Genomic DNA, 19,901 nt, shown 5'->3' with positions numbered 1-19,901 from the left:
ACAGAGCTAGTTCCAGGACAGGCTCCAAAGCCACAGAGAAACCCTGTCTCGAAAAAAACAAAAAAAAAAGAAAAAAAAAAGAAATCCATGGCATTTGTTTTCTTGTGGAGGCATCACTCAGCTCTCTGTTTTCATCTTTATGTGACATTCTCTATGTCTGTGATGGTTACTGTTCTATTGCTATAAAGAGGCACCATGACCATGACAACTCTTATAAAGGAAAGTGTTTAATTGGGGGGACTTACAATTTGAGAAGTTTAGTCCATTATCTTCATGGCAGGACATGGCAGTGTACAGGCCAACATGGTGCTGGAGAAGGAGCTGAAAGTTCTACATCTTGATCCACAATCAACAGGAAGCAACTGTGTGCCACACTGAGAGCACCTTGAGCATATGAGAGCTCAAAGCCCACCCCCAGTGTCACACTTCTCCAACAAGGCCACACCTACTACAACAACCTTCCTAATAGTTCTGCTCCCTATAGGGGCCATTTTCTTCCAAACCACTACAATATCTTTCCCCAAGTTTTTTTTTTTCTTTTTATAAGGATCCAGTCATAGGGTCTAGTCTATTCCAGTATGGCCTTATATTAACTAATTATGTCTGTACCACATAGTTTCCAAATACAATTACTTCTGAGGTTCCAGGCTCAGGATTTCAGTATTTGATTTTGAGCAGACACATAGCACCCATAACAAGTCACATGTAGTTTTCTTTTTTCTGGATTTTTTTAAGTTTAAGATACAAACTTCATTCTTTTCATTTTTTTTCTTCAATGAATTTGAAGCAAGAGACAGTATATTTTTCTTTAGAATCCTGGGATTTCTCCTGTCATGAAGTATTGCCAGATTTTTATAAATGTTTACAACTAACCCTTTCTGTGTGCTTATAGTACCTGTGGGGTTGAAGTTAGGCCTCCTATATACTAAGCAAGAACTTTACAGATGAATCATAGCCCAACCCCAGCTTTCTCCCTCCCTCGCTCCCCCTGTATTTTGAGACAGGGTTTCTCCGTAGCTTTGGAGCCTGTCTTGAATCTCACTCTGTAAACCAGGCTGACCTCGAACTCGCAGAGATCCACCTGTCTCTGCCTCCTGAGTGCTGAGATTAAAAGCATGTACCACCACTGCCTGGCCCAACTCCAGCTTTCTGATGAACATTTGTACAGGTTGCATATCTTTTATCTCAGATGCCATGGACCAGATGTATTTGACATCTTAGAGTGGTTTTGTTGTTTGTTTGTTTGTTTGTTTTAGATTGTGGAATATTTACACAGACTTTAATTAACATGCTAAGCATCCTTCACCCAAAAATACAGAATCCAAAATCAGAAAGTTTTTGATCCATCATGTCGTCATCCAGATGTTTCAGATTTTAGAGCCCTTCAGGGTTTGTCAGGAAACATAAGTCAGTAATTTTTTTCATTTAATTTTTGGTAAAATGCAACTTCCAGAAGACACCTAGATATTTTCATTTGTCCCCCAATACCCCACTCTTGTATTTTATTTTTATAAACTTCAAGAACATTTATCTATTCCCATATTTGGCTGGTGGCCTCTAAGATAAATTTAGGTTTAAAAATTGTCTTTCCTGTTTAGGACCCATTTTTTTTCATATATGAAGTTATACATACTTATTACTTCTGATCCCTTACCCAAATATTTCTTGCTATAAATTTTTTGTGAACTTGGTTTGTATACTTATTACAGCTTTTTGCTCTCAACCAGTTGCCTGTCTTCTGACCCTTAAGCAGGTCTCATTCTTTCACTCTATCTCTTTACTGCCAAAGCCTCCCATAGTTTTCAAAGGCCCAGTGATTAACGATTATATACTGAGATTCACTTACTCCTCCATGGTCCTAGAGCTGCTTTAATATATCTTTCTCACTCTTTCTCTGTCTGTCTGTCTGTCTGTCTGTCTGTCTGTCTCTATCTCTCTCTCTCTCTCTCTCTCTCTCTCTCTCTCTCTCTCTCAGGCTTTTTTTTTTCAGACAGGGTTTCTCTGTATAACCCTAATATATCTCTTATGTGCATTTCTTCCATGTAAAGTTACAATTGATGGACAATAGGACGTTAAGTTTTTAAGTTTACATGACCTTGACAGGCAGACGCGCAGTTGGATCAGACTGGGCAAGACTAGACACCTACAGCCTGCAGGTGCTTCCTTAGGCCTCCTGCAAGTCCAGGTCTCATTTCTTCCTGAGGGCTGGGCACTGCTTCTTTATCAGTCCCTTCGTCACCTGTGTCAGAAGAACCTCTTGTTTTTCTAGTTTTCCTCTTAGCCTCCTTTTTGCTCTTCTGATTTCATATTCCTGTCTTTGACATACAGTCTTAATTTGGGGTTTACTTCTTATATCCATTGTATACTTTTCTTGCTCTAAGGAGCAGGGTGAGCAGGACTTGTGATTGGCCATCATTGGTTTTCAGATTACTTTGCAGTTAGTCTACAAGTTGATGAATTATAAGAAAGAGGATATATCTTTTGTTCACAAAAATTGCTTAAGAGCCGGACAATGGTGGTGCACGCCTTTAATCCCAGCACTCGGGAGGCAGAGGCAGGCGGATCTCTATGAGTTCTAGGACAGCCTGGTCTACAAGAGCTAGTTCCAGGACAGGCTCTAAATCTACAGAGAAACTCTGTCTCACAAAGCCAAAAAAAAAAAAAAAGGAAAAAGCCACTTAAGAAGATGTGAATAGCATTATTTTTTTATTTCAAAGTATAACCTTGAAGTAACTACTTCAAAAATAGATATTTCAGCTATTTAAAATTAACTTTGCCAAGTTTCCATAGCAAGCAGCAATCTATTTAGAGTTGAACCATTTCAGTGCAGCATTGACTGACTGTATCTGTATCTTGTGTACTGAGCTAGGTGTAAGGTCACATTGAGAGTAAACTATGTCACCAACAGATACAACTTAAGCATCACTTTCCCTTCTCTCTGAAAGTTGGTCTGAACAAAGTAACAATGTGTCCCATGAAAAGAATGAGCCACATCATTCCCTCACTGGCACAGTCCTCGTAGCCACTTCTGGACAGGTCCAAGTCGCATGGTTACACAGGTCACTATTGAAGGTTTATCCTCTTTGAGAAATTAAGGCAGGATTAATGTAAGTTTCAAGTCAGCTTGGGCACAGCGTAAGTAAGCAGCCCTTACTCGGGTGTCATTTGGCTACTAAGGCCATGAGTACCTATTATTTCTTGCTTCCAAGGGAGTGAGATAGGAATGAACATCACTTCCAATGATTTTTTTTTCCTATTATTAGATTTGAGATCATGTTTTATGCAGTTTTTGCACTGTAGAGATAATAATGTTATTAGTAATTCTGAAAACAGTTATTTCCCTTGATTGATTTGAATAGTTCTTTTTCTCTGGAAATAATGTAACTACTCACCATTTTTGTTATTACCAGGTAAAGTTTTCCATAGTCACAAAACTCTTTCTGTCTAACTGGTAAAAATATTACTCAAATTACAAAAGTATTTTCTCAAATGTTGCCTATCATTTTGGTGCTAATAACAATTTTAAGAGAAGCCATTTACTTCAGCCATCACAATTTGTATTGGTGGTATTAGGTATTGTCACAGGATCATGAATTTTTGCTGATTGCAACTTTACTTATTTATGAAATATAAATATAATTTCTGAGTGCACAGGAGAAAGGAAGATGCTGTGGCAATCTTAATGCTCACTGCAGAACATGCCCTCAGTTATCCCAAATGGTTGCTAGAGCTTCACTGTTCCCTGGTGTGGGACCTTGCTCAGAGAACAGATCTGTGGGACAACACATGGTTTTTGCCACTCTCCTTCAGTGTGAGGGCCAGTGTACTTCTAACATTAACACATATACCCAAATTCCCTACTTTTATTATATAGACTTATTTCTGTCTGACAGTCTTCAAAAGCTTGTTCCATTTGGTATAATTTTTTAGTGGCACCCTCTGCTGTGCTGTCCATTTCATTGCGCTTACAGTGTTTATAAACAGGTGCTGAGAATTCATCCAGTAGACACTCAATTCATCTTTTTTGTTATTGGGAAGCTTTCTGTTTGTTAATTAATACTTGTATTTGTATTTTCCTCCAGTGTTAACTTAACCTTAAAAACTAAACATTCTTCTCTTACTCGATTGCTTTGATGTTTGCTGCTGTATACATTTCATTTCTTCTGTCTTTAACCTTACCTACCAGTGCATGGGTACAGAGACAAATGTTTCACTCAGTCAAATCCCAAATCTTCAGCTAAGGAAACAGTTCATAATCAAGGTATTGTATTATGTGTCTCAGTGTGTCATATTTTACCATCACTTTCATATGATAGTTAAATACTACAAATAACTTTTTATGTTTGTCAAATTATATTCTTTAGTTTCATTTGTATTATGAAATTCCTGTGATTCCACTTAAAAACCATTTGCCATGATGCCTAAGGAAAACTTGCAGATTACATAGAAAAATACCTTCCTTTTAAGCAGAAATCACCTTCCCTTTTCTTTCTAACTGGTCTATTAAGCTCCAGAAATGCTGATAGAGAGAGAAGGTAACAGCATTATTGAGGCAACTTCTAGTGATTTAGAAACAGGGTTTGATTTATCATTGGGGAAAGATTCTGAAATAGCCTTTTCAGGTTTACACAAGAAAACCCAACTTTGGGGAGGTCTTCCAGCCCTCACCCCATCTCTGCAGCCTTGAAGGTGCTGTAGGGTTAAGTTGAGAGTTAGTATATGCCTCGTGGATGCTCAACATTTGAATCATCTCACACAGGAAGTCCTTGATATCTCTAATGAATAGAAACTTGGTTTATATTACTTATACAGTAAGGCTCTTCTGTCTGTTTAGTGTGTATGGACGTTCTCCTGAAAGATGTCTGCTTCTGACTGTATATTTTAAATACACCTAAATTAAATGAAGTGCACATTACTAAATTTATAAATTCTTTTATGAATACTCTAGGAAAGAATGTTTAGTGGTTTAAAAGTAGGTCATTTTTTTTTTTTACTTACCCACATATGCATTCTATACCCAGCATTAGTAAGTTTCTGGTTTGTCTCATGATGTAGTTTATTCCACCGAGTAAATAAGCAGAAGAGCAGGCCTCTGGTGACGCCTGAGAGCTGCAGAGACCCATGCTCAGGCCCCTCCTTGTCTCCTGCCGCCACTGCTCCCTGCATCGCACACTCTGCTTATGCTCTCATATTTACTTTAAATACCAAGTTTATGTCAGCATGAAATGAGATATGATTTACTAAATTCTTCTAAATCTAAGACAAAGTGATTTTAAACTACTATATCAAATAATGTTTATATTGCAAAAAATAAGTGGCAAATGATTATGATCCATGGCTTAGACTGATTACCTGACATCCCCACTAAAACTGCCCAGAGCATGTGTCTTACTGTCATCCCCACATTTTCTCATTCCATTTTCTCACTTTTGTGAAGGTGTATGGGCAAGTCTTCGTTCCAGCACGCGTTTGATCAGCTCTCCAACATCCTTCATCGATGTTGGTGCCAGGCTGGCAGGCAAGGATCACTCAGCCTCCTTCCTACAAAACCAGCTCTTAAAACGACAAGCTGCCCTTTATATATTTGGCGAAAAGTCACAACTAAGGGTAAGCTTTTTTTTTTCTCTCACTTAGAAAACTTAGCACCATAAAGGCAGCTTATAAACTCTATCACAAACTAACTTTACCATAAGGGGAAAATAAAGCTTAGTTCTGAACCAGGCATGGTGTGGACAAAGGAGGACCAGGAATTCAAAGCCAGCCTCCACTGTATGAGAACCTTGTCTCAAGAAAACATAGGTAAGGTTAGAGAGATAGCTCCACCAGTAAAGCACTCTTACTGCACAGCATAAGGACTTGAATTCCATTTCCAGTACCCACATTAAAAACTGGGATGATCGTGCATTCCTGTGGTGTTAGCACTGGGTCAAACAGGAAGATCTCTGGAGCTCACTAGTTGGCCAGCAAAGCTCAGGTCCCATTGAAAGACTCTGTTTCAAAAAATTAAAATTAAAAATAAATAAATAAAAATAAAAAACAAAGTAGATGATTGATGGGGTGGAAAGATAGTTCAGCAGTTAAAGTGCTTGACATGCAGAGTGAGGCCCCAGAAACCCACTGGAAATGCTGGATGGACATGCCAGCCTGCCTATAATTCCAGCCTGTGAAGGCAAGAGCAGGATCCCCCGAGCAAACTGGCTAGCAAGACTAACCATATTAGGGGATCTGGTTTGACTGAGAGACTCTGCTTCAATGAGTAAGATAGAAGAGCAACTGAGCATGAATCCTGACATCACTCTGAACCTTTTTGTCCATGCTTGTGTCCATACACACATGCTCCATACACACATGAAAAATGGAAAAAGAGAAAGGGAAAAAAAATAGACAGCTTCTGAGGAACTACATCCAAGCTTGACCTCTGACCTCCACACAAACCTGCATGTGCATGTTGTTCACCATGCATTTACATGTATAACCAAACACAAGAACATGTGGACCAAAAGAATGTTTAATTTTTTAGTTAGCTATTTATATGTGTGTGTATTTATATATGTATATTTATGTATGGATGGTTCTGTGAATTTTATTAGCCATGAGGATGAATATTCATAATCTTTTTTAAAACAAAAGATATCAGGAAGTATAAATACAAAAGAGAAATAAGGCTTATTTAGACTGTATTTCCACTGTCTTCATTCAGTTCTCATAGGCATCTGTGCTCTATAAATAAACAGCCTTTATTCTGTGAACTCTTTTTACAGAATGCTGCACTGCATTCGAAGACAAGGAAAGATAAGGCCTTATTTATTACGTAACATTTTTTTCAAACTTTTCAGACCTGTATACATAGAGATATGGGTTCTAAGGTCAGATAATTCAAAATATCAGCTGTTTTAGCCTGTTACTGTGCTGAAGGGCTTTGCTATGTAAGATTTTATAAATTGTAAAAATAGTATCTGCTTCCAGAATCAACAGTAATTTTTTAAGTTCAATGTTTTCCAAGTCGTGCATTTAAAAAATAAATGTTGAGCCATCCCAGTGGGTAAAGATACTTCTTACCACAAAGTCTGATGACCTAAATTCAATCCTCAGAGCCTGCAGAACAGGTGCTCTAACAACCCTAACCTCCAGAGATGCTGTGGCATGTGCCCACCTCCACACACAAAAAGTAAATAAATAATAAATAAGCGTTTGTGGGATTTTTTTTGGGTTTGTTTTGGTTTTCCAAGACAGGGTTTCTCTGTGTAGCAGCCCTGACTGTCCTAGAACTTGCTTTGTAGATCGGGCTAGCCTTAAACTCAGAGATCTGCCTGCCTCAGCCTCCCAAATGCTGGGATTAAAGGCATATGTCACCACCACCTGGCAAATAGATACAATTTTTTCAGCTAAAATGTTATTTCTGTCAACAAATATAAAGTGGAAGCATCTGTTAATTCAGAAATCTTCTCAAAGTCTAGCACTGAGCAATCCAGACAGACCTTTGGCTGAACCATAGAGCAGAGGCTGTGTGCGAGCTACTCTCAGCAGGAACCCACATGCTTGGCCCTTGCAACGCCAACGACTGAGTCATCTCTGCTGTAACAGGCTGGCATGGCTAACTCTTTCCCACTACCTAGACAGCTGCAACCAGTTAGTCACAGCCTAGAAGGTAAAGGCCGTGAAACCTTTAGGTAACGCTCAGATTTAAAATTTGCATACATGTCTTCTGACACAGCACTTAATTATGTGTCTAGAAAATAGAACTCTTTTCCACAGCAAGCAAAGGTTGTCTGTGTAGTGTTTGTTTTTGGCACACTTATGTGACCTGAACTTCCTCCCCAGGTTTGACTATCTGAATACTCACCTCTGGTATTCCCTTTCTGTATGAGGTCTCAGAGGAACTGTGTGATCATGGATAATTAGTGAGAAAGACAGACCACTTAGGATCTTTCCTTTCTTTTTTCCCTTCCTCTTTTTTCTTACTTGTGTCTATCAGTAAGTCTCATATATGTTATAGATTCTAGCTGTTGTTGGTGATTTTCTGTTGCAACTACATACCTTTGTATCCCAACAAAGGAAGCAGAAAGAGAACAGAACCCAGGTCCTCATGCCTGCAAGCAAGCACGTTACCAGCTGAGCCACTCCTACAGTCCTCTTCTTAAAAAAGCATTGTTTTGTTTGTTGAGACAGGGTCTCTATTAATGTATCCCTGGCTGTCCTGGAACTCGCAGTGTAGACCAGGATGGCCTGGAATTCACAGAGCTCCATCTGCCCCTGTCTCCCCAATGCTGGGATTAAAGATATGCACTAACGCATCTGCCCCGTCTTTTAAAATTTTAATTGGACTTTAACAACAAGTAAAATATAAAATTAAACATCAAATGAACCAAATATATAAGCAGCAGTTTTTAAACTTTCTTTTAATAATTTATTTTTATTTTATGTGTGTTGGTGTTTCCCTGAATTTTTGTTTGTATGGGGGTATCCTAGAACTGGAGTTACAGACAGTTATGAACAGCCATGTGGGAATTGAACCTGGGTCCTCTGGAAGAGCAGTCGGTGCTCTTAACCACTGAACCATTTTTAAGATCGTAATACTAGGTATATTCACATTGTTATACAACCAATTTCCAGAATACAGCTTTACTCTTTGAAAAAAGAGATGATCTAGTAGATATCAAAGAAAGTGAGAAGAGGCTAAAAGAATGATTGATTCTTTGGCATGAGAATTCAGAGGTCTCTTCAGATTATCAAACTGAAATTACATCCCTATGCCTGTATCATTCTTTAATGATAAATATGAGACTAAGGATGAAGCTCAGTTGGTAGAGTGCTTTCCTTGAATGCACAAAGCCTGGATTTGACCCCCAGCCCCACATAAACCAGGTATGGTAGCACATGCCTGTAATCCCAATACTTGGGAACTAGAGCAGGAGGATTAGACGTTCAAAGCTGTCCTCAGCTAGTAAGTTTTGAGGCCAACTTGGAATGCATGAGATCCTATCTCTTGATACAAGGGGGGGGGTAGTTGGAAGCTTTTATAAAGTGTTCCATCTGGTCCCACAACTGCTTATAAGATAATCACTCTGCAGGCGGTGGTGGCGCACGCCTTTAATCCCAGCACTCGGGAGGCAGAGGCAGGCGGATCTCTGTGAGTTCGAGTCCAGCCTGGTCTACAAGAGCTAGTTCCAGGACAGGAACCAAAAAGCTACAGAGAAACCCTGTCTCGAAAAACCAAAAAAAAAAAAAAAAAAGATAATCACTCTGAGGCTTAATATTAATTATAATTCTTTGGTCAATGAATATTACTGACTAGCTCTCACAATTAAATTAACCCATTTCTGCTAATCTGTGTATTACCACATGGCCCTGGCTTACCGGTGATGCCTTGGCATGTTACTCCCTCAGCAGCTATATGGTGTCTCCCTGAATCTGCCTTCTTTCTCTCCATATCTTTGTTTGGATTTCCAACCTGGATCTATTCTGGCTAGCCATTGGCCAAAAAAGTTTTATTCATCATATTCACATATTCACAGCCTATAGAAGGACATCCTACATCAGTGAGTGTGTGTATGACCCTCTACATGCATGTGCACAAGCAAAGCCCATACCTCACAAAATAAATTCCATGTGAAATAAAGACATAAGTGAAAGGGTACTCGAGAAACATAAGTGATACATGTTTCAAGAAAAGAAATGACAGTTTAGAAATCAAAAAAGACATTTTATTGTAAGTAAAATCTTAATGACTTAAAAAGTAACCAAATTGCAATGAGATCATAATGTTTATCTTTTGATACTAATATAATTAATTTATTTTATTTGCATAATAAGAAATTTGTTTATAACTACAGAATTTTGTTGGTTCAGTTCTGGAACTCCAACAGTATATTTTACCCTTCAGTTAACAGTGTACATCTTGGGAAACAAAGTTTTTACTGTTGTATTAACTATGTTGTTTATTTGTCACTGGTTCTTTGTTTGTTTCCCCTGAGACAGAGTTTGTCTGTGTAGCTCTGGCTAAACTTGAACTCACTCTGTAGATCAGGGTAGCCTCGAACTTGAGATCTGCCTGGTCAGGCAGTGGTGATGAATGCTTTTAATCTCAGCTCTCAGAAGGAAGAGGCAGGTGGATTTCTGTTAGTTTGAGGCCAGCCTGGTCTACAAGAGTGAGTTCCAGGACAGGCTCCAAAGCTACAGAGAAACCTTGTCTTGAAAAACAGAGGGGGGGGGGGGGCAGGCCTGCCTGCTGTTGCCTTGCAAATACTGAGATTAAAGGTGTGCACCACCATGCCCAGGCATTCGTGGTTCATGGCCTTAGAATTGCCCTGTATTTGGTGTTAGATAAGTTCTCAGAATGACATCATTTTTGAGCTAAGTAATCTACCCCTAGAAAGGATTAGACTTGCCATTCTGGCCAACCACTAAAGCTGGCTGCAGCTATTTGACAACATAGTGTTTATTATTAAGCATTGCCCTGGGGAAAGCTTTGTTCTTTTATCTGCCTAATTCTCTGTATCTTCATATTCAGAGCTTCAAGGTAGAATTTGCTTTAAACTGTGAGTTTGTTCCTGTTGAATTCCATGAAATTCGACAAGTGAAAGCCAGTTTTAAGAAGCTGATGAGGGCTTGTATCCCGAGCACCATTCCTACAGACTCGGAAGTGACGTTCCTGAAGGCCCTGGGAGATTCTGAGTGGTTGCCACAGGTAACATCAGGGGAAAGATATTGTGTACTCAGAGAACACCCTAAGAAGGTATACAACCAACATCTGAAAAGTATTTTCTCCCCTCCACTCCCCATTTTCTTCCTTTGTCATGTGCCCATTGTAAAGGCCTCTCAGTTCCAAGAAACAGTAGGGCCTACGTGTGAGGACAGATTCTTGATCACCTAGGGTTTTTTCTCTGTGTAACTGAAAGTGTGGCATATTGTGCAGGAATGTGATGTGCAAGAAAGTCAGTCACATGGAGTCATAGCTCCCTTGTGCTGTTGTCAAGTCAGCAAGGATCCGGAACAAAAGGTGATTTCTGCATGACTCCACATGCCTTTCCCTCTGACTCTCTTACCTCCCATTTACTTCTGCCTTTCTGTGTCTCTAAATTTCAGATTCACCCACACACCAGCCATCAATTACTAGATACTCCAAACTACCTAAGGTCTGGGAAAATTAGATATCCGTCATCATTCAGCAAATCACCCTGAAGACATTTCTAATTGAATTTTTATTGAGAAATTAAGGGAAACATGGTTTGCCAGCATACATATGCCTACATTTCTTCCATACCATAGAAAGAAAGGTATTTATGACATACACATTATAGGCAGTAATGCCAGTTTGGCAGAGAGCAGGGTCTCTGCAGTGAAATCTGCTGTCTGTGCTCATGTTCCTTCCTATCTGCAGCAAGCTCTAGTTCCTCCAATTTCTAGTTTGACAGTTTTCTCCAAGTACCCTGTCTGCCTGTTCCTCCCAGTGCTGGAGAGCAAACCCAGGCCCCATGTAGGCTAACAGATATTTGTCTCTGAGTTACAGCTCCAGCTCCCCCAACTCCCTGTCTAATTCTGATCTGTCAAAGAGAGAGTTATTTCTCCAATGACTATGAGAAATAACCAAGAAATGTCAGCACCCAGGGCAGTGAGTATTATCAAGGCACTTAAACTACAGAGAAACATAGCCACATGTGCACTAATACGTTTTCTACCCTGAGGAAGTTCAGAATACTCTTGAGTACCCATGGAAGAAGTTCACTGGCACGTTGCTCTATCCCTGAGCTATGAGCCCCAGCCCCAAATTATCCTCACCACCCAATTCCCATCTACATTTCTGATAGATTCTATGTTCTGTTCCTTGCCAGAAAGTGGACCTGCACCAGAAACTAAATGCTGAAAATACTTAGTACTATTGTTCTACTGTGTTAGCATATCCTCTCAAGAGCACTCAGTCTAATAGCTGTGCAGTAGGAAAAAATGAAGAACTTTCCTGTACCTTGCTCCTGTGATTACTTAAATAACCGAGGTCTGTTTTAAATGTGTGTTTTACTTCAAAGATGGGTTAATTGTGCATATTGTGTCATATCGTGCTCAAAGTCTTGAACTTTGAGACATATTTGGGACATATGGTCTTGAACTCTGTACTGTTTATTATTCAGTATGAATTTTGAGTCAGTTGGCCTGGCTTTAGAAGTTAAGCTAGGCATAATAGTGCATGCCTTAGTCCCACCACTTGGAAGGCAGAGGTAGTCTACACAGAGAAACTTTATCTTGGAAAACCAAAATAAAAAACAAAAACAAACAAACATGTTAAGCTGGGGAGATGGCTCAGCCATTGAAGCCTAGGCTCAACAGTATAAACAAATAGATAGAGTTTCTCTGTGTAACAGCTCTGGCTGTCCTAGAACTCACTCTGTAGACCAGGCTGGATCTGCCTGCCTCTGCCTCCCAAGTGATGGGATTAAAGGTGTGTGCCACCACTGCCAGGAAGAAACATCTTTTTTTAAACATAATTCTCTTACTATAAAATTCATCCCTTTAGAGGTGCACAGTGCAGTGTTTTATAGCATATTCTCAGTGTTATACAGCAATCACATTAATGCCAGAAAACAGTGAGTCATTAAAATAGAAATTATTATGTTATAGAAAAACAAAACAAGTCCAATTAGAATCTCAGTCTTTTCTACTTTATAATAGGTCTTCCATTAATGAGGAAATGGTACAAGGCCATTTTATTACACCTCACTTGACACCTTTATTAATTAATAGCATTTATTAATTATACCTAATATGACATATATATATATATATATATAGTATATTTTGGATATATTCACACTCTATTACCCTCATTGTCCCCCTCCTAATGATTCCATTTGTGACCCCCTGCTGATTCCTTCCCTCTTCCTAATTAACCTCCTTCTATTTTTATGGGTTTTTTGTTTTTGTTTTTTGCCTTTGGTGATACAATGCATTTTGTTAGGATTGCATGGTGAGGGCGTATTTACAAGACCATAGGGGCCTTATCAGTGGTTGTTCCACTGAAGAAAATGCCTCTTCCTCCCCTGGCACCCACATACCTCTCCAGTGAGGGGTTGGGCCTCAGGCGACCTTGCTCCCTCTGTGGGATAGAATGTTGATTACCCCAGTTTTGTACAGGTCTTTTGTAGGTAATCACAGTTGCTGTGAGTTCCCAAGTGCAGCAGCCATGACATCTCCAGAGGACAGGATGCCACAACATTCTTCCCTTCTTCCCGGATCTTACATGCTTTCTGTCTCCACTTCCATAATGTTCCCAGTGCTTTGGAGGATGTGGTATAGATCTTCCATTTAGGGCCAAACAGTCAACAGTCAATCTTTCTCATCACTTTTACCAGTTTAGTCTCTACAGTTACCACTACCAACTGCACAAAGAAGCTTCCTGACCTAGCTAATGACAGCACTACTCTGTGGGCATGAATGAATTATGTAGAAGGCAGTTTGACAGGTAGAACATGTTTACTTAGATAAGCAACAGTAGTAGCCTTCCTACTAGAACCTATGACCTCCCTGGCCATGGGCTTTCACCCAGTTTTACAATAAGCAGACATGAATTTTTCTTCTGTGTAGCAGGCCTCAAATCCAGTCAGGTACAATTGGTTACCCTCAGTCAGACTTGCCAGTGTTGTCCAGTTGGTAGGGTTACACACAGGAACCACAGCTGACTAAGGCTAAGAGGATAATTCTTTCCCCTGCAGCCTGCATAGCATAATACCTTCAAGCAGTCTGAGCACTAGACTGGTCCAGCTTGACTTCTCAGTGTTCTAAACCAGAGAGTTTAGTATCTAAAGCAGCAGGATCTGATATGTTATATTTAAGTATATCTGCCTGGGCTAAAGAGAAGTTCAAGCTGTTAAAAACATGTCCTCTTCTTGAAGAAAAGCCAAGTTCCCAGCACCCCCTTTGTGTGACTTACAACTGCCCATAAATCCAGCTCTGAGTTCTGACACCTTTGTTCTCCAAAGGCACCTGCATGCGTATGGCAAACACACACACACAAATGTAGTTAATAAAATAATCTTTTGCAAAAAAAAAAAAAGGAGTTGGAGAGATGGCTTGGCACTTAAGCACACTTGCTGCTCTTCCCAGATATAGTTTCCAGCATCCTCATGGTAGCTCACAACTGCCCGTAACTCTCGTTCCAGAGGATCCAATACCTCCTTCTGACATTCACAGGCTCATCAGGCACATGCATACTATGCCACACACCATACTCACACACATATTTATTAAATAAATAGATCTTTAAATTTGCTTATATTTAATTTGATTTGGCAAGAAATTTAACTATTTAAGCATTATGTCGTTCTTTTGCTCAAGTGCTTCATCTCATCTTTTTTTGTTTTCTGAGTTTTCTGTCCTACCCAGTTCCTGCATTCATTAAGTCCCAAAGAAATCACACAGAGGTCTACATTAGTTATAAACTGATTGGCCCATTAGCTCAGGCTTCTTATTAACTCTTATAACTTATACTAGCCCATTATTCTTGTCTATGTTAGCCACATGGCTCCGTACCTTTTTCAGCGAAGCAATCACATGCTTCTTCTGTAGCCAAGTCACGATTACAGAGGGGACTTCCTTCTTCCCAGAATTCTCCTGTTCTCGTTGACCCACCTCTACTTCCTCTCTGGTTGTCCTGCCTATACTTCCTGCCTGGCTACTGACCAGTCAGTGTTTATTTAAAATATAATTGACAGAATACAGACAATTGTCCCACGCCATTGTTTGATTCTTCAAAATTGATAGTGAGTCTGACTTCTGCTTCTGATCAGCTAGTGCCACATCCTACACGTCCTACAGCATGCGTAAGCTTTATAAATAAGGGAGACTTTTAATGCCATCAGAAGTAAACTGGCCAGTTATTAAAATATGTAAGTATGAATCATTCAGGACACAAGAGAAGGTTGTAAAAATATCATTACCAAGCTGTTCATTGAAAATAGGAATGTTTGGGGAGTGTAGAAGACATTAGTAATACAGAGGAGCTTAATTTAGTCAGTGGTCATAGCTCATAATGCAGAGTAAACAAAATAATAAAAAAGCAGCAGTATGGGGCTGGAGAGCTCAGTGGCTAAGAGCACTGGCTGCTCTTCCAGAAGACCTGAGTTCAAATCTCAGTATCCACATGACAGTTAACATCCACCAGTGCCCTCTTCTGGCCTCCACAGATAGCAGGCACCATAGCAGTACACAGACAAAAATGCAGGAAAAAAATACCCATATACATAAAATAAAATAATAAAAAAGATGTAATCAGTAGCCTTACTAGTCACAGCTCTTGCTTAGGGCTGACTGAAACATGAGAAATAGGATTCTGACCCTGGCCTCATAACTTCAATTATTTGCATCGTTTGAAAAGTAGTTATGGGAACTGTCAGTTATTCAGTGCCCATAAAATAGATTTATCAATATTAAGAAATAAGAAACATATTTCCATATTAATTTTATATTTCCCTCCCCTGAAAAATGTAATTCAGAAACTGCTGTTTTACCTTGAGAATTGTGCTGTTGTAAGATCGTAAAGTACTTTGAAAAAACAGCATCAAGTGTTACAGCAAGCACTATAAATCTGAAATTGTTCTGAGGAAGCCAGTGGTTAGAGGCATCTGTGCTTGGACCTGATGGTGTGAATTTAACCCCTGATCCTATAAGATAGCAAGAACTAACTCCCAAGAATTGTCCTCTATCCCCCCCATACACAACTCCACAGAACACACAGGCCTGCACTTACACACATACACACTAAAAACAAGTGAATAAATAATTCCTATTTTCATTATATATTATACAAATTACAATAAGTCAAAAAAGACAATAAGTGCTTGCTCTAACTGTACCTTCTTTTCTCTCTCAGCTTCACAGGATAATGCAGCTGGCTGTGGTTGTATCAGAAGTACTTGAGAATGGGTCTTCCGTTTTGGTGTGTCTAGAAGAAGGCTGGGACATCACTACACAAGTAAATCATTACACATATTTCTCAGTGTTTTATATTTGTATTTCAATGTAGTTTTTACCTTTGAAGTTATTTTATATAATGACTGATGTGTATGGACAGACAAAGTCCCCTGCTAAACAGCCCCTGGCAAGCCATGCCCCTAACAGCTCTGGGTCAAGCATCAGATGTCCTCATCCTCATTAGGTACATCATACAAACTTGCAGCTAGAGCCCTTGACTAACAGTGTGCAACATGGACCACCCTCCTGGCTTTCCTCCAGTCTTTCTCTAGCTCTCTCTAAGCCTGTGTTTACTCCAGAATAAAAAAGAAAATGTGTGTGAATGTCAGCAACATTAAGACAGTAACCTACTCCTGCCAAAGAGTAGAATAGGTTTGAACTGATTGCCTAGTACCATAGTCAACAAACTAGCCAGTTAAAGGATTATAATCTTGCCAGGCGGTGGTGGTGCACGCCTTTAATCCCAGCACACGGGAGGCAGAGGCAGGCAGATCTCTGTGAGTTCGAGGCCAGCCTGGTCTACAAGAGCTAGTCACAGAGAAACCCTGTCTCAAAAAACCAAAAAAAAAAAAAAAGTATTAAAATCTTAATTCTCTAAAAGGAAACATGTAGCCAAAATGAATTTAGGGTTTTGTTATTACTGTAAAGTTTTAAAATTCATTTGATTATCCATCCTGGAGCAGATAGTCAACATATTTCCTGTTCAGGTAACCTTGCTTGTGAATTAGCTATCATCAAAAGGAAAGTTCAACAGGACTTGTTTAGCTCTAAAATTAATGAAGTGTCCATCCTGCTCTTGACCTAGGTGACATCCCTGGTGCAGTTACTCAGCGATCCCTTCTATAGGACAATCGAAGGCTTCCGGATGTTGATTGAAAAAGAATGGCTCTCTTTTGGTCATAAATTCAGCCAGCGCAGCAGCTTGGCCCTTAACTCTCAGGGCAGTGGTTTTGCTCCCATCTTCTTGCAATTCTTAGACTGTGTGCACCAGGTAAGTGAAGCAAGCTTAGGATGACTTGACCTGAAGGACACACTGCTTGGTAGCTGCTGCCACAGCTCAATCATAAGACATGCTGGGATTGGTGAAGAATATTCTAGTTTCTGAAGTTAGGAATGTTGGTCTGGCTGTTGAACTAACCTCCAGATAACTGCTTAGTTAGAGTGTGCTCCACAAAATGTGGACTAAACAGCAAAAGTCTGTATGTATGGCATGCCCTGAAATGCCACATTGTGGCCTTCCCAGTTTGGATACGCTCTACCACATGCATGGGCACAAGAATAAGAGCCTCATCCCTTGAGAAATAAATAGGCCCGGCCAGGCAGGCTGATAGGATTGAGAGCCGTGCTTAGGTTAGTGAAGTAACCAAACTGCCGCTGATAAAGAGGCCATACTGTGTGGCCCAGTCAAATGCAGAGAAGGGAGAAGAGAAGAAATCATTCCCCGTTCTCTCCATCTTTCTAGACATGGCAGTTAGACTCCCTTCCTGAGTCCTTGCTCAGGATTGGAATGAAGAACAGGGTGCTACTAAGCTTTCATCATGAAGGCAAAATTGGCCTAGGAAAACAGCACTGATGCTGCAGCCTTGTTTTATCCACATCATCATTCTAGGAGGATAAGTAGGTTCTCCCATGTCAAAAATAGCAGGGAACCTCTGAAATAGACTGGGAGGAAAGGTGAAGACAGTCTCAGAACTGAAAGTAGGTCTTCTGAAAAGACCATCTCAGCATATGACTGTATTTTGTTTTGTTTTTGTTATGTTAATCATTTACTTTTTAAAATAATAGCTTCATTGAATTCTCATTTATATATCATATAGTTTGGCCTATTTTAAACTTTTTCCATTTCCATTTTCCATTCACAGAGTTGCAAAATTATCACCACCATTTTAAGACTTGTTTTATCACCCAGAAAACACTCTGTAGCCACTAGCAGTGATTTTCTATTCCCCTTCCCCATACATGCTTGGGGTGGTGCCTGATTGCTCTCTTCTCTTTTTGTGAAAAAGTGCTATACTGTAGTCTTAGCCCACCTGCCAAACAGGATGTGGAGCGCTGATAACAGGGGAACTTAAACTTTGAAACCCTTGCAAGAAATAACATGTATGTTCTCTGTTTGAACATTTGCCTTTTTATTGTATTTTGACTCATAGACAAGGGATATTCTAGGGGACAGTTGTTCTTACCTGAGGCCAGAGGAGAAAAGTGAGTCTCTTAGCTCTCATTTCTGTAGGCATGAGGATTGGGAACTGCTCTGTATCCTAATTTCAATGGTGGTAACTCATATGTATCATGACTAAAACTAATCAAACTGATGCTTACACCGGAGGTTTGTTTTTTTGTTTGTTTGTTTGTTTTGTTTTTTGGATTTTTCGAGACAGGGTTTCTCCGTAGCTTTTGGTTCCTGTCCTGGAACTAGCTCTTGTAGACCAAGCTGGCCTCGAACTTACAGAGATCCGCCTGCCCCTGCCTCCCGAGTGCTGGGATTAAAGGCGTGCGCCACCACAGCCCGGCTACACCAGAGAATTTAAAGAAACTTTATATAATGTTTATTTAAGTAGGAAAAAGTGTAACGTCTCAGTACCCTGACTTTCAGAAAGGAAGCAGCAGCAGTCTTCCAGCAAAGATCTGTAAAGCTGTGACCAGACAGGCTGGGGAGCTCGGCTGTCACTAGCATTAGGGCAGAAGAGATACCCATGACATTCCAGTTCAGGAGATAGACAGTCAGTTTTCCATGCTGTTTTCAGTCACATCTTTTCACTAGCCAAACTGTGTCTAGTAGTCTCAAGCTTGGGGTTTGTCTAGTATATTTTTCCAGAAACTAACCATCCAGTCTCTTACTCTGAAAAGGGTTATCATGATAACATAAGGCAGGAAAAGACTCTGGGGTCTAGCTACTTTAGCCCCATTTCACCTTAAATACTGTTTGGGGGGCTTCTCTGTATCCTCAATCAATTTCCTTCTGCAGGGTTCCCACTATAGCTCTCCTCTGCCAGCCACTACCACTCTCCCTCCAGTCTCCTCGGCTTCAATATTCTGCTGAACTGGTTTTGGCCTGTTACTATGTTGTCCTTCTCTCCCCATTCATTTCTGGGGTTTTGTTTTACCTACCTTTAAAAAGTCTTTACTAGCCAGGCATAGTGATACACCATCTGTAATTTCAGCACTCAGAAGGCAGAAGCAAGAGGATACCCACAAATTATTCCACTCCAGCCAGGTTTGCATAGCAAGTTCCAGGCCAGCCATATCTGCATAGTAAAACTGTAACTTTAAGGGGGTAAAATTCTTTAACATAACTACAATGAGATGTAAATTATATATATATGTAAATTATATATGTAAATTACAACATAACTACAATGAGATGTAAATTATATGCCTGCTGGATTTAGAATAAATATAATAAATGCTAAATTTTCAAAGTATGGTTATTAAAGCAACCTGGTATAAAAATTAAACTTCTCATAACTGTTTTTCTAAATAGGTAAAAATTAAACATTGTATATGTATGACCTACTTAGCCCCAAATGAAAAATAAGGCCAACTTTTAAATGAAAACTCAATTGTTTGCAAGTGAAGGCTTCATGACCAACAAAATGTAACTTCAAAGTCTAAAGACTGGACTATGTATTCAGTTTTAACTGTGTCACATTAAAACTTTTCAACTGAAATATTATTCTTTTAAATTTGCCTGAACCTGCCTTGGATATAATAGGCCTGTTTTTTTGTTTCTTTGTTTGTTTGTTTTTTATGACAGGGTAGCTCTGACTGTCCTGGAACTAGCTTTTGTAGACCAGGCTGGCCTTGAACTCACAGAGAACCTGCCTCTGCCTCCTGAGTGCTGGGATTAAAGGTGTGCTCCACCACCTCCCAGTCTGAAAATACCTCTTAAAGATAAGTCTTGACAAAGGGTGTGTGTGTGTGTGTGTGTGTGTGTGTGTGTG

General features: G+C 39.8%; 1 protein-coding gene across 1 annotated transcript in view; it reads left to right on the top strand.

Annotated features, from left to right (window-relative positions):
• Nucleotides 1-19,901, top strand: part of Sbf2 (SET binding factor 2) — a 412,779-nt gene that overhangs the window by 363,298 nt on the left and 29,580 nt on the right. The window contains exons 31-34 of the mRNA XM_026781117.1: nucleotides 5,438-5,607; nucleotides 10,511-10,687; nucleotides 15,860-15,961; nucleotides 16,766-16,951. Of these exons, the coding sequence (XP_026636918.1) occupies nucleotides 5,438-5,607; nucleotides 10,511-10,687; nucleotides 15,860-15,961; nucleotides 16,766-16,951 (635 nt within the window). The remainder of the gene's footprint in view (nucleotides 1-5,437; nucleotides 5,608-10,510; nucleotides 10,688-15,859; nucleotides 15,962-16,765; nucleotides 16,952-19,901) is intronic.

This window comes from Microtus ochrogaster, chromosome 8 (genome assembly GCF_000317375.1).
Source record: "Microtus ochrogaster isolate Prairie Vole_2 chromosome 8, MicOch1.0, whole genome shotgun sequence".
Taxonomy (NCBI): Eukaryota; Metazoa; Chordata; class Mammalia; order Rodentia; family Cricetidae; genus Microtus; species Microtus ochrogaster.
This window is presented reverse-complemented; position numbering and strand designations above follow the sequence as displayed.